The sequence below is a fragment of the Dysidea avara genome, chromosome 15 (assembly GCF_963678975.1).
Source record: "Dysidea avara chromosome 15, odDysAvar1.4, whole genome shotgun sequence".
In the NCBI taxonomy this organism is placed as follows: domain Eukaryota; kingdom Metazoa; phylum Porifera; class Demospongiae; order Dictyoceratida; family Dysideidae; genus Dysidea; species Dysidea avara.
Genome location: NC_089286.1, coordinates 12,389,222 through 12,402,287, shown reverse-complemented (window position 1 = coordinate 12,402,287; position 13,066 = coordinate 12,389,222). Strand labels below are relative to the sequence as shown.

General features: G+C 41.0%; 2 protein-coding genes across 2 annotated transcripts in view; one reads left to right on the top strand and one right to left on the bottom strand.

The window, feature by feature from the left end:
• The window catches only part of LOC136245830 (uncharacterized), a 38,292-nt gene extending 28,543 nt beyond the window's left edge, over positions 1-9,749 (bottom strand). Inside the window, exons 1-2 of the mRNA XM_066037303.1 lie at positions 9,676-9,749; positions 7,343-7,493 (exon numbers count right to left, since the gene is read on the bottom strand). The gene's annotated coding sequence lies outside the window, so the exon portion shown is untranslated. The remainder of the gene's footprint in view (positions 1-7,342; positions 7,494-9,675) is intronic.
• Positions 7,972-8,604, top strand: LOC136245298 (uncharacterized). The gene has a single exon (XM_066036783.1). The coding sequence runs from the start codon at positions 7,972-7,974 to the stop codon at positions 8,602-8,604; it is 633 nt and encodes a 210-aa protein (XP_065892855.1).
• Positions 9,750-13,066: the final 3,317 nt, after the last annotated feature.

The following is a 13,066-nucleotide window of genomic DNA, read 5'->3' as shown; positions in this document are numbered from 1 at the left end:
TAAAATTGTGTGGCTGATATAATTATAGTTGAGGCCTCTAAAGCTAGGGTGTGTGTTAGCACTTACCTGCTGTCTTCGTGTATTGGCTACCTCCTGCTCTGTAGCGCGGTACTGTGGACCAGCACTAGCCAGTTGATGAGTTGTAGTATTTCTTTTACTGCTCTACTCGTGCTTGGTGTGGATCTAATCGAGCTTCTCTACAGTAAGCAGTGTCTCTATCTTGTTCCTTACGTCTCTTAACAGGATCCAGTCGAGCTTCTCTACAGGCATTATACGGCTTCACATAATTACTTCAGCACCACCTTAATTAAATAAATTACAACTCATAACATTACAGACTTTCCAAACTTTGTTGCTACGTATATAATTTTTTTCACATGCGATATTGTAATAATTTCAATAAACCACCAAATGTTATCACACAAACAATCTGGTATGTATCACAAACCCAGATGCTTTGATGTAAATTGCATTCTTTTAATCACTCAGGTTGGTACGAGAAGACTGCTGGCCAACACTATCACTACACCTTAGTTGTTTTTAGAAACAATGTACATGTTGTTATTGTTGTATTATTTGAAGTGTTGAGCTGGAGAAGGATGACTTTGATATCATTGATGATGAAACCTGGGCTCTAGAGTGTATTCTGCATGGCATGACTGACAAAACTGGCTGCATGAAGACATTTAACAACGTTAATGAGGTATGTGCTAAATAGTAGCTAGCTATATGCACTGGTTATGCAACCTTGTGATTAATCTTTTGTATCATACAGTACTGTATTATGGATCGTAGAGGTTAGCTCAAGAAATATTAACCAGAAACCAGCCTCGCAATCCCTTCATGGCACCTTGGCAATATTGGTTAAGTAAAAAGTGGTCCAGAATGTTTCAGGTGCTAGTTTATTTAGTGGATTTTTTACTGGCTGACTGATACCTTCAGACTAGTGTATCTCAAGAATGATTTTTTTGCTGTATCTGGACATCACTTCAGCCAGGCTGGTGTCTTTTGGCGTGCTGCAGTACTTACAATGGTGACTGGATCTACAAAAGCAGGTCTTATCGCCCATAGACATTGAGAAATGCCAGTTTTAATTGTTCAGAGGCCAGGGTTGTAGCTTGCCAATAGTTAAAGTTACGTGAACCAAGTTGTCACACGTTTTTACAACAATCCCTTACCTTTAAAACCAATGAATAGCAAAGAACTAATCGCCATTTTAGATAGTTTTTTTTACCAAGGCTGTCACTCGCATACTACTTGTTACAAGTAATATCACAAAGCCATCTTATAATCACTGAACATAAAGTAGTCTTTTTTACACAGCAGGTGCATAGTTCTATGCCTCCTTATTATTAGCATTGGTAGACTTACCCTTAACTCTGCAGGACAGCAGTTTATTAATAACAAAACTGGGTGGCCATCTAGTAGCTGCTTTAATGCCAAGGTCTAAAATTTCTATTTAATGCCCACAATTTATTTTCAAATGTGGGTTATCCCCATTTCCACTGACCTATTCAATTATATGTGCAATATATAGATGATAGAGGCAATGGAGTTGTACAATGTGAAGAGGGGGTGTGAGGGTACGGCAAGTTCGAGTGATGGAGAGGATGGTGGCAGTGGTAACGAACAAGACGATAAGAATAGAGTAGAAGTTGCAGTTAAGAGAAGGAGAGTGATGGACGAAGTATGTGATAATGGGTATACTCCTGTTATAACATTTTACTTTGATAGGATGGTGGTTATTTGACTAACTACTAAATACCAACACTGGTTCCTTTAGTACTGGACCTGGGAAAATTCCACAGATCACTTTATTCTCACAATCTTGTAACTCGCCTTGACAACAAATTACATCACGTAAAAACAAGCACTACTGATAATTATTATTCGTTTGTGACTAACCTTACAACCTGTTATAAAAATGGCCTTTTCTTTGTAAATATGGATTGAACAGCCACGAAACTTCATAGGAATGGTATGCAATAGTGTTTGAATAATTCTACATATCATTATATCAGATATCCATCGTATGGCTTCTTTGCTTGGTGTGAACGGTGGAACAAAGGCTTTCGACTTGTACATCACTTCCACTTATCGATACGTAAAATTATTCTTGTAATGGTATACTTTCATTGTGCGAAATATTGGAGCTAAAACATGAGGTTATGGAGAGATAACGCGGCTTCTGTGGTGTTTCTTGCTTTGAGAGTGTGGTTCTATGCTTTCTGCTCTCTATGACCGATAGTTGCCTGTATGTGTAGTTTATTTGTATGCAAAATTTATTACTAACTTCTATGTCTTCAATTGAGCCACAGATTGTTGTCAGGAATGCGCGTTATTGGTTTAGCACCACCTTAAAGCACCACCGCACGTGTGTACGAGTGGGTGTGTCAAGTGGCTAATACAGCACGAGACACCCCATGAGTGCTGTGTTTTTCATACACACAAGCAAGGTAGTACTTTAAGTGTTGTATTGTTCTTCGTGGTCAAGTTCCTGGTCGTCTTGGCGAAGCACTTATCTCAAGTACCAGAACCGCTTCAAATTTCGTTGGTCAGACTATCAGTAAGTGTTTATATAATCTATTTCTATTCATAGAACAAGTTGGTAGCATTAATTAGGCTAGTTCTAGCGATGTGTCATGTCACACACGTGATCAATCCTGGTCGTCTTGGCAAAGCGCCTATCTCAAATTCCTGAACCACTTCAAATTGCAGTGGTCAGACTATTAGTAAGGGTTTAGATAATCTATTTCTAGTCGTAGAACAAGTTGGTAGCAATATTTAGGCTAGTTCTAGTGATGTATCATGTCACACACATGATCAATCCTGGGTTTTGCTTACCTCAAGTACATGAACCGCTTCAAATTTTGGTCGTCAGGCCATTAGTAAGAGTTCATATGATCTGTTTCTAGTCGTAGAGCAAGGTGGTAGGATTAGTTAGGCTAATTTTAGTGATTTACAATGTCATGTACTTGACCAGTCCTGGTGTCTGAGTGGGGTTGTTTTCGTAACATTCCTGGCATAACCAATTTGTCCAGGACATGACTAAACGCGTAACAGACTGGAAAACGGACTCGCAAATGGACTGGCATATACAAGCTTAAAACGCAGTATTATAGCTCCCAGAAACAATACTATGCATACGGAAGGTCTTGTTGAACGCAAGTTCAAGCCTATATATAACAAACCCTACATGCGGCTTTGTCTGACTCTGGCTGATAGTGAAGTAACGTGCAAAAACATGGTTAAATTATTAACATAACACTAATCTATTGTAGCAGGCAGCCTTAATCTATTGTAGCAGGCAGCATTACCAGCAGCAGATCAATTACCTTGATAACGGCCTCGAAGCTGGCACCAAAAAAAAAGCCCATCCACCACCTGTCACCTGTTACACTGAGAATCAACTGTGAAACTCATCTCTGTACCAACTTTGGCTAGGATAAGATAAACAGAAAATGAGTGATGATCGATTATTCACGAAAAATAACACCAATATGTTGTCACACCTACAGGGTAAACCGCGTATGGGAAGAAGCTGAAAATCGGTGGGTGAATAGGTTAACTATTGAACCTCAAACCTTTTGTGGTTTGAAAGAAATTGAGCTAAAAACCAGGAAGATACAACAAAAAAACCAACAGTGTGTAACAATTATGCAATCGAGATTAGCTAATGAAAAATGACCACTTGCCACGCCTACCAGATAAACCGCTAGGGCGAATGCTTTGAAAATTGCTGTATAGAAGGAGTAATCATCTTAGAAAGGCTCTTCAATGGTGTAGAAGAATCAGACTTAAAGCCACGGAGTTATAACACAAAATCCAATTTGGTGCAGCAAGTGCGAGATCGAGATACTCTAATAGAGCAGTTACCCTGAAGAGAACTCAAGAGATCAGCTAGAAACAAGTAACCTGTATAGAGATCAGCTAGAAACAAGTCACCCTGTAGAGAGATCAGCTACAAACAATTCACCCTGTAGAGAGATCAGCTAGAAAAATTTACCTTGTAGGGAGTTCATGCAACTATGGAAAGGGATAGTTCGTGATCAGCTAGAAGAAATCACCTTGTAGAGTTCAGCTACAAAGAAACTACCATGTAGAGAGTTTAGCTGCAAACAAATCACCTGTATAGAGTTCAACTACAAACAAATCTCCCTGTAGAGAGATCAGCTAGAAGAAGTTTCCTTGTAGAGAGTTCACCTACAAAGAAACCGTCATGTAGAGAGTTCAGCTGCAAACAAATCACCTGTAGAGAGTTCAGCTACAAACAAATCTCCCTGTAGAGAGATCAGCTAGAAGAAGTTTCCTTGTAGAGAGTTCAGTTACAAAGAAACCATCATGTAGAGAGTTCAGCTGCAAACAAATCACCTGTAGAGAGTTCAGCTACAAACAAATCTCCCTGTAGAGAGATCAGCTAGAAGAAGTATCCTTGTAGAGGGTTCAGCTGCAAACAAATCACCCTGTAGAAAGATCAGGTAGAAGGAGTCACCTTGTAGAGAGTTCAGTTACAAAGAAATCATCATGTAGAGAGATCAGCTACAAACTAGTGACCTTGTAAGGACATCAGCTAAAAGAAATTACCTCGTAGAGTTCAGCTACAAAGAAACCATCATGTAGAGAGTTCAGCTGCAAACAAATCACCTGTAGAGGGTTCAGTTACAAACAAATCTCCCTGTAGAGAGATCAGCTAGAAGAAGTTTCCTTGTAGAGAGTTCAGCTACAAACAAATCACCCTCTATAAAGATCAGCTAGAAGAAGTCACCTTGTAGAGAGTTCAGCTACAAACTAGTGACCTTGTAGAGACATCATTTACCTTGTAGAGAGTTCAGCTACAAAGAAACCATCATGTAGAGAATTCAGCTGCAAACAAATCACCTGTAGAGAGTTAAGCTAAAAACAAATCTCCCTGTAGAGAGATCAGCTATAAGAAGTTACCTTGTGGAGAGTTCAGCTACAAAGAAACCATCATGTAGAGAGTTCAGCTGCAAAGAAACCACCCTAGAGAGTTCAGCTTTAAACAAATCACCCTGTAGAGAGATCAGCTAGAAGAAATTACCTTTTAGAGAGTTCAGTTACAAAGAAACCACCATGTAGAGAGTTCAGCTGCAAACAAAACACCTGTAGAGAGTTCAGCTACAAACGAATCTCCCTGTAGAGAGATCAGCTACAAAGAAACTATCATGTAGAGAGCTAGAAGAAATTACCTTTTAGAGAGTTCAGTTACAAAGAAACCACCATGTAGAGAGTTCAGCTGCAAACAAAACACCTGTAGAGAGTTCAGCTACAAACGAATCTCCCTGTAGAGAGATCAGCTACAAAGAAACCATCATGTAGAAAGTTCAGCTGCAAACAAAACACCTGTAGAGAGTTCAGCTACAAACGAATCTCCCTGTAGAGAGATCAGCTACAAAGAAACTATCATGTAGAGAGCTAGAAGAAATTACCTTTTAGAGAGTTCAGTTACAAAGAAACCACCATGTAGAGAGTTCAGCTGCAAACAAAACACCTGTAGAGAGTTCAGCTACAAACGAATCTCCCTGTAGAGAGATCAGCTACAAAGAAACCATCATGTAGAGAGTTCAGCTGCAAACAAAACACCTGTAGAGAGTTCAGCTACAAACGAATCTCCCTGTAGAGAGATCAGCTACAAAGAAATCATCATGTAGAGAGTTCAGCTGCAAACAAAACACCTGTAGAGAGTTCAGCTACAAACGAATCTCCCTGTAGAGAGATCAGCTACAAAGAAATCATCATGTAGAGAGTTCAGCTGCAAACAAAACACCTGTAGAGAGTTCAGCTACAAACGAATCTCCCTGTAGAGAGATCAGCTAGAAGAAGTTTCCTTGTAGAGAGTTCAGCTACAAACAAATCACCCTGTAGAAAGATCAGCTAGAAGGAGTCACCTTGTAGAGAGTTCAGTTACAAAGAAACCATCATGTAGAGAGTTCACCTACAAACTAGTGACCTTGTAGAAAATTCAGCCACAAACAAATTGCCCTGTAGAAAGATCAGTTAGAAGAAGTTACCTTGTAGAGAGTTCAGCTACAAAGAAACCACCATATAGAGGGTTCAGCTACAAACTAGTGACCTTGTAGAGACATCAGTTACCTTGTAGAGAGTTCAGCTACAAAGAAACCATCATGCAGAGAGTTCAGCTGCAAACAAATCACCTGTAGAGAGTTCAGCTACAAACAAATCTCCCTGTAGAGAGATCAGCTAGAAGAAGTTTCCTTGTAGAGAGTCAGCTACAAACAAATCACCCTGTAGAAAGATCAGCTAGAAGAAGTTACCTTGTGGAGAGTTCAGTTACAAAGAAACCATCATGTAGAGAGTTCAGCTGCAAACAAATCACCTGTAGAGAGTTCAGCTACAAACAAATCTCCCTGTAGAGAGATCAGCTAGAAGAAGTTACCTTGTAGAGAGTTCAGCTACAAAGAAACCATCATGTAGAGAGTTCAGCTGCAAACAAATCACCTGTAGAGAGTTCAGCTACAAACAAATCTCCCTGTAGAGAGATCAGCTAGAAGAAGTTACCTTGTAGATAGTTCAGTTACAAACAAATCACCCTGTAGAGAGATCAGCTAGAAGAAGTTACCTTGTAGAGAGTTCAGCTACAAAGAAACCATCATGTAGAGAGTTCAGCTGCAAACAAATCACCTGTAGAGAGTTCAGCTACAAACAAATCTCCCTGTAGAGAGATCAGCTAGAAGAAGTTACCTTGTAGATAGTTCAGTTACAAACAAATCACCCTGTAGAGAGATCATCTAGAAGACGTTACCTTGTAGATTGTTCAGCTACTAACAATTCACCCTGTAGAGAGTGCAGCAAGAAGAAGTCACCTTGTAGAGCGTTCAGTTACAAAGAAACCACCATGGAGAGTTCTGTAATAAATTTATGTATTATATATATAATTTGTACATTTACAGATATTTAAAGTGAATCTGCTTCATCTTTTCTTCTTCCTGTGGTAAAGAAAAAAAAAGACAGGTTAAAAAGTCCCAAAGCCGGCCTCTATGGCCGGCTTTGTGGTATACAAATACAAAAAGAAATCAAATCTAATCTAAAACCCGGCCTCTATGGCCGGCTTTGTGGTATACAAATACAAAAAGAAATCAAATCTAATCTAAAACCGCCAAGCTGTAAAAAACAGTGCGGCGAGGGAGCGACGTCACCAACACCCTTACCAACGACAACACCACCACAAACGATAAGGACTAAACATCATCGAAAGACCAAACGCAGATATACCAAACTATGTAATAATCACGCTAATTATCTACATACCTGTAATAAGTACAACTGTTCCCTGTGTAAACATAAAACAAATATCATAACCAACCTCTCTGACATCAATCTATCTGCAGCAGAAGAATCCCTTCTATCGAAGGGTTTGAACTTTATTCTAACGGCTAGAGACATCAGCCGTAATGAACTTTTGTCAGGTTTTGATGCATTTCGCACAAAACTTCGGAGATCAAACAATACAATCCCTACAGAAACAACAACAACAAAATCACCATTTTTCAGGGCTCCACAAAACACCTTACACACACCAACATACCTCCTACCCCCTTTAACGGAAGGCCTTTTGGATGAAATCAGGCAAGACCTCTGGGACCTACCCACACAAACTATAGATCCAAATCTAACCAAACAGGAAAGGGCAGCACTGATAGCACTTAAAAATAACAAGGACATTGTGATCAACCATGGGGACAAGGGCAGTTTGATAGTCATACAGAACAGATGGGACTACATTAAAAACAATGAAGACCATCTCCAAGACCCCCTCACCTACACCCAACTAGAGGGAGACCCAACAGGGCACTTCTGTGAACAAATCACTTCACTTCTCAATCAATTCAAAACAAAGGGCTTCCTAACTGAAAAGATGTATAGGTTTGTCTGCCACCGGAAACGGTCAGACTAGCACGATTCTACTCCCTTTTGAAAATACACAAAAATCCAATGAGAATCCACCCAATCGTGTCTAGTTGCAACAGTCCTACTGAGAACATATCCCAGTTCTTAGACTACTGGCTACAACACTCCATGCGTACCCTACCATCCTATCTCCAGGACACTAACCAACTCATCAACAACCTATGCTCACTCAGCGTCCCAGAGGACAGCTGGCTGGTTACTGTGGATGTTAAATCTTTATACATGTGTATACCTCACAAAGAGGGAGTTGAGGCATGCAGACATGCCCTTCTCACCACAGAAAACCTACAACTTGAGCAACCTCCAACAGAGGCACTCGTCACATTCATAGAGTTGGTCCTGCAAAACAACACCTTTGAATTTAACAATCAGGTGTACAAACAAATCAATGGTGTCGCCATGGGTACAAAGATGGCTGTAACCTATGCAAACATCTTCATGGGTCAACTAGAACACAATATTCTTTCAAAATCATTCCTCAACATCTGTTTTTACAAGAGATACATTGATGATATACTCATAATAACAGATGACACGGAAGCTAACCTACTAAACTTTATCAGGGACTTGAACCAAGCCCACCCCACAATCAAATTCACAGCAGAATGCAAGCCCAATCCTACCATCCAGAGAGCACCAAAAAGGGTATCATCATAGGAGAAACAAAACGTCTACTAAGAACCAATTCAAGGAGAGAGACGTTCAGTCATTTTGTGAACAAATATACAACACAAATGACTAGAAGAGGCTATTCGCTTAACTACATTAAAAAATTCACCAACAAAATACATTTCAAAGACAGAGACCTACTACTTAATAAGGCTACTGTCAAGAAAGCCTCCTCCAGAACTGTATTCTCAGCAAGATACACCCCACTACTCTAAAAGCCACCCAAATCATCTGAAAATACTGGCCCAAAATAAGAAGAATGAACAGTCTCTCTAACAAAGTCAGATCCACCCCCATGTTTGCACCCCGTACCAACAGAAGCATTAAGACCCACTTGTTTAAAGCCAAACTACCACCCCTCGACAGCCAGCAACCAGAACATCTGGCCCCCACAAAACTCCCTCTACAAATTTCCCCCCCTACAGATCACACTAAGTCCCAATTCCAACCCTGCCAACTTCCCCACTGTTTCCTTGACAAACTTATCAACCCATCACCACTTGCCAAAAGTTCCAACACAAACAGGTCCCATCCTATTAGAGAACAGTTGCATTGTCTCAGCACAAATGTCATCTACCTAGTAACATGTAAACAGTGCAACATCCAATTCATTGACCATACACACACAACCCTAAGACATTCATTTGCGGAACACTTGCAACTTATCAATATGGCAAAAATTCAACAACCTGCCCTCCCGTTCCCTACCCACTACATGACTCCCAACCACAAGATGTACATCCAAACGCTGGAGACCTCCGTCCCAGCACACATTGACGACAGACGCAATGTCTGGGTACAAAGAATACAATGTCAGTACCCACACGGACTCAATGTCTGACTGATTCAACACCCTGTCTGCAATAGAGAGGCACAATGTTTCCACTCACCTCCTACACACTGTTATTCAATTGTATCATCATATCTCTCAACACCCGATAAACTATGACGTATCTCCCATTCGCACTACCGTCACACAGTATACATATATATACAATATAACTAAAAATCCCCACTTTTAGCCCAACACAATAACAAATACTGACTACTGCAACTCACCGTAACAAGACAAGCTCCTTAATGGCGAGTAGGCAGACTCTCCTTAAGAGGTCATAATAGGCTTACTGCAGAACTCCTTGCATAGACCATAAATTGTCCATGTTTTAAACCACTGAACAAGATCAGTAACAGCGAATGCTACTCCAAACTTTTCCAAAATGCAGAGGAATCACCCTAGGGAAAGAAGAGGGTTGCAAGGAAGGAAGGAAGGAAGGAAGGAAGGAAACTTGGGAATAATGCAGCTCCTTGGAATCCCACAGTACACTGGGAGTAAGATAAGCTACAAGGAAATACATAACCATAAGTAATACACTTTCAGTTCCATATACAACAAAATATAAACCCAACCCAAACCTACCCCTACCTCAGAGAGCCACTACACATTTCTCCCAATCTGGAAAATAGGTCAACGACTAGAGTGAGTTCCTACTCCGTGCACTGGGCAAACAACTAGAGGGAGCTTCCCAACTGGTATAACGGGGCAACCACTAAAGGGAGTTCAGTATCTTTTGTGCCTCTCCTAATTCGCAAAATGGGTAAGCCACTAAAAGCACCTATTTTACACACTTAGCCAACCCAATCCCTCTAACATAGGCTTAACCCATACCCTACAGCTAACTTAAGAATTACTAGAGTGAGTTCCTAACTGGTATAACGGGTCAACTACTAGAGTGAGTTCCTAACTGGTATAACGGGTCAACTACTAGAGTGAGTTCCTAACTGGTATAACGGGTCAACTACTAGAGTGAGTTCCTAACTGGTATAACGGACCAACTACTAGAGTGAGCTCCTAACTGGTATAGGGGGCCAACCACTAGAGGGAGTCCAGTATCTTTTGCGCCTCTCCTAATTCGCAGAATGAGTAAACCACTAAAAGCACCTAATTCACACACTTAGCCAACCCAATCCCTCTAACAAAGGCTTAACCCATACCCTACAGCTAAATTAAGAATTACTAGAGTGAGTTCCTAACTGGTATAACGTGTCAACTACTAGAGTGAGTTCCTAACTGGTATAACGGGTTAACTACTAGAGTGAGTTCTTAACTGGTATAACGGGCCAACTACTAGAGTGAGCTCCTAACTGGTATAGGGGGCCAACCACTAGAGGGAGTCCAGTATCTTTTGCGCCTCTCCTAATTCGCAGAATGGGTAAGCCACTAAAAGCACCTAATTTACACACTTAGCCAACCCAATCCCTCTAACATAGGCTCAACCCATACCCTACAGCTAACTTAAGAATTACTAGAGTGAGTTCCTAACTGGTATAATGGGTCAACTACTAGAGTGAGTTCCTAACTGGTATAACGGGTCAACTACTAGAGTGAGTTCCTAACTGGTACAACGGGACAACTACTAGAGAGAGTTCCCAACTGATATAATCCAACATCCTTCTAAGGATGAAAATGACATCAATTACATTAGGCAAAACAAACAGTAACACCTTGTAGAATAGATTCCCATTCAAAGCACACCACAAAAAAACACACATTATCTCCTCACCTTGTTTCAAGGAACGGAAGAGGGTTGAATTATATAAGGCAGAAACACTACATAAAGAAAACAAAACACACAATAACACTAAATCAACTCAAATCCCCATTTAAAGCCCACTGTATAAACACACACAGCCTATCCCCTCACTTTTATCGAAGGTGAACACATAGACGAATGCCCCAAGCTACCATCACCATACGCCAATGATTGACAAGACCCTAATACTATACTACACTTATGTTACACTATATACACACGGAGACCTTCTTCCTTTGATCTCGTGATCCAACATTTTTAAACTACACACACATGTTCACCACACATGCGCACCACGCCCCCTTTCCCTCTTGCGCCATACGTCACCCACCCCCTTTCCCCCCTCCAAAAACCGGTTTCTCCCGTTTCTCCTTAACTACCTTTCTCGTATTAACTCAACCGTCGCTGGTATTTGTCGCCTATATACTAACCGTACTCCTCAAAACCTACAGGAAAAATGTCAAGCCATTCAACAGGTACAGCTATCCCGTTACCTTTAACTGTTTTACCACTGCCCACCCGCAGTTTTGCACTTCTTCTCATAGCTCCACAACTCGACGCAGCCCCTCATTTCACAGCTACGCCCCCCCAAAATAACGAAACAAACACTCGACCGGATACCAACGAACCCCACCCCATCCCGAGCAAACTCAAGGTACTTCCGCAAACATATAAATAGTTTAACAACCACAACATTTCAATAATTACATTTATTGCTTCAAGACCTACAACATTGTTTTTAAGTTTTCCATTAGCAGTCCTGCTCTTCACAACCACCCCCTTTCTCCCCATCCACAACCTCCAGTAGAGCAGAGACACTAATTGTCCATTAGGCCCCTTTTTTTCTTTCTTTTTTGACCTGTTAGAACATATGAATGTTTCCACCCCTACAAATAAAACAAAACAATATTTTAAACTACCATTCTAGTAACACTACGTACCAAACAATAACCACAACACACACAAAAAATTTTTATTTTTTTTTATTTTGGTTTTTATTTTTGTTTTTCTCTACATCCCTGGGCATCGTCCCATTTACTTCAACAAGTGATTTTTTCTACACCTACAATGCTAGGTGATATACACCTTGTTGGTACTGTTACCTGACGAGACCCAAGTAGGGTGAAACACCGTGTTGTGACTTTAAGTGCCAATATACTGCCAGTGTACACATTCGTGACACTGCCAGCAAATCTTATCACATTGACTACAGTTACACTACACTACACTACACTACACTACACTACACTACACTACACACACACACACAAACACACACTATAATATTTACACCCCAAATAAAAATATTTTCTCCACCATGCCCAAAGCAGGATGAGCCACCAACACTATGACCTGTCTGACGACAAAATACTTGATGAAGACTTCCTCAGACGTGTAGATCTGTCAGTAGTACCGGATGTGTCCGTAATACCGGAGTCCCAGCATGCCCAGAACAACTTTTTCCCGGAAGAGGAAGGCAAACGCCGCCTCCATGCTCTCCTGGAGCTTAAAAAACCCACACCATCTCAAAGGTTCGAGGCCACCACCCCCTCTATAAACAACAACATGTGTACTGCTGGGACCCAAGGGTCCTCTGCTTCTTTGTTTGGTGTTGCTTCACCTGAGGATGAGGCGAAAGCCCTACTGAAATCCTTAGCTACCAACCTAAGGAAAGCCCAGATGGAGAGAGTCAAGACCATCGTCACCTCTCACAACCTCCAATCCTTACTACAAGAGAGTAGAACACCCAAGGGATGTACCATCAGCATCCCCCTGGGCCTACCAGAGCCCATTGATCCGGAAATCCAAACACAGTGGCAAGCAGCTCAAAACCAATGCAGCATAGAGCTAACTAAGAT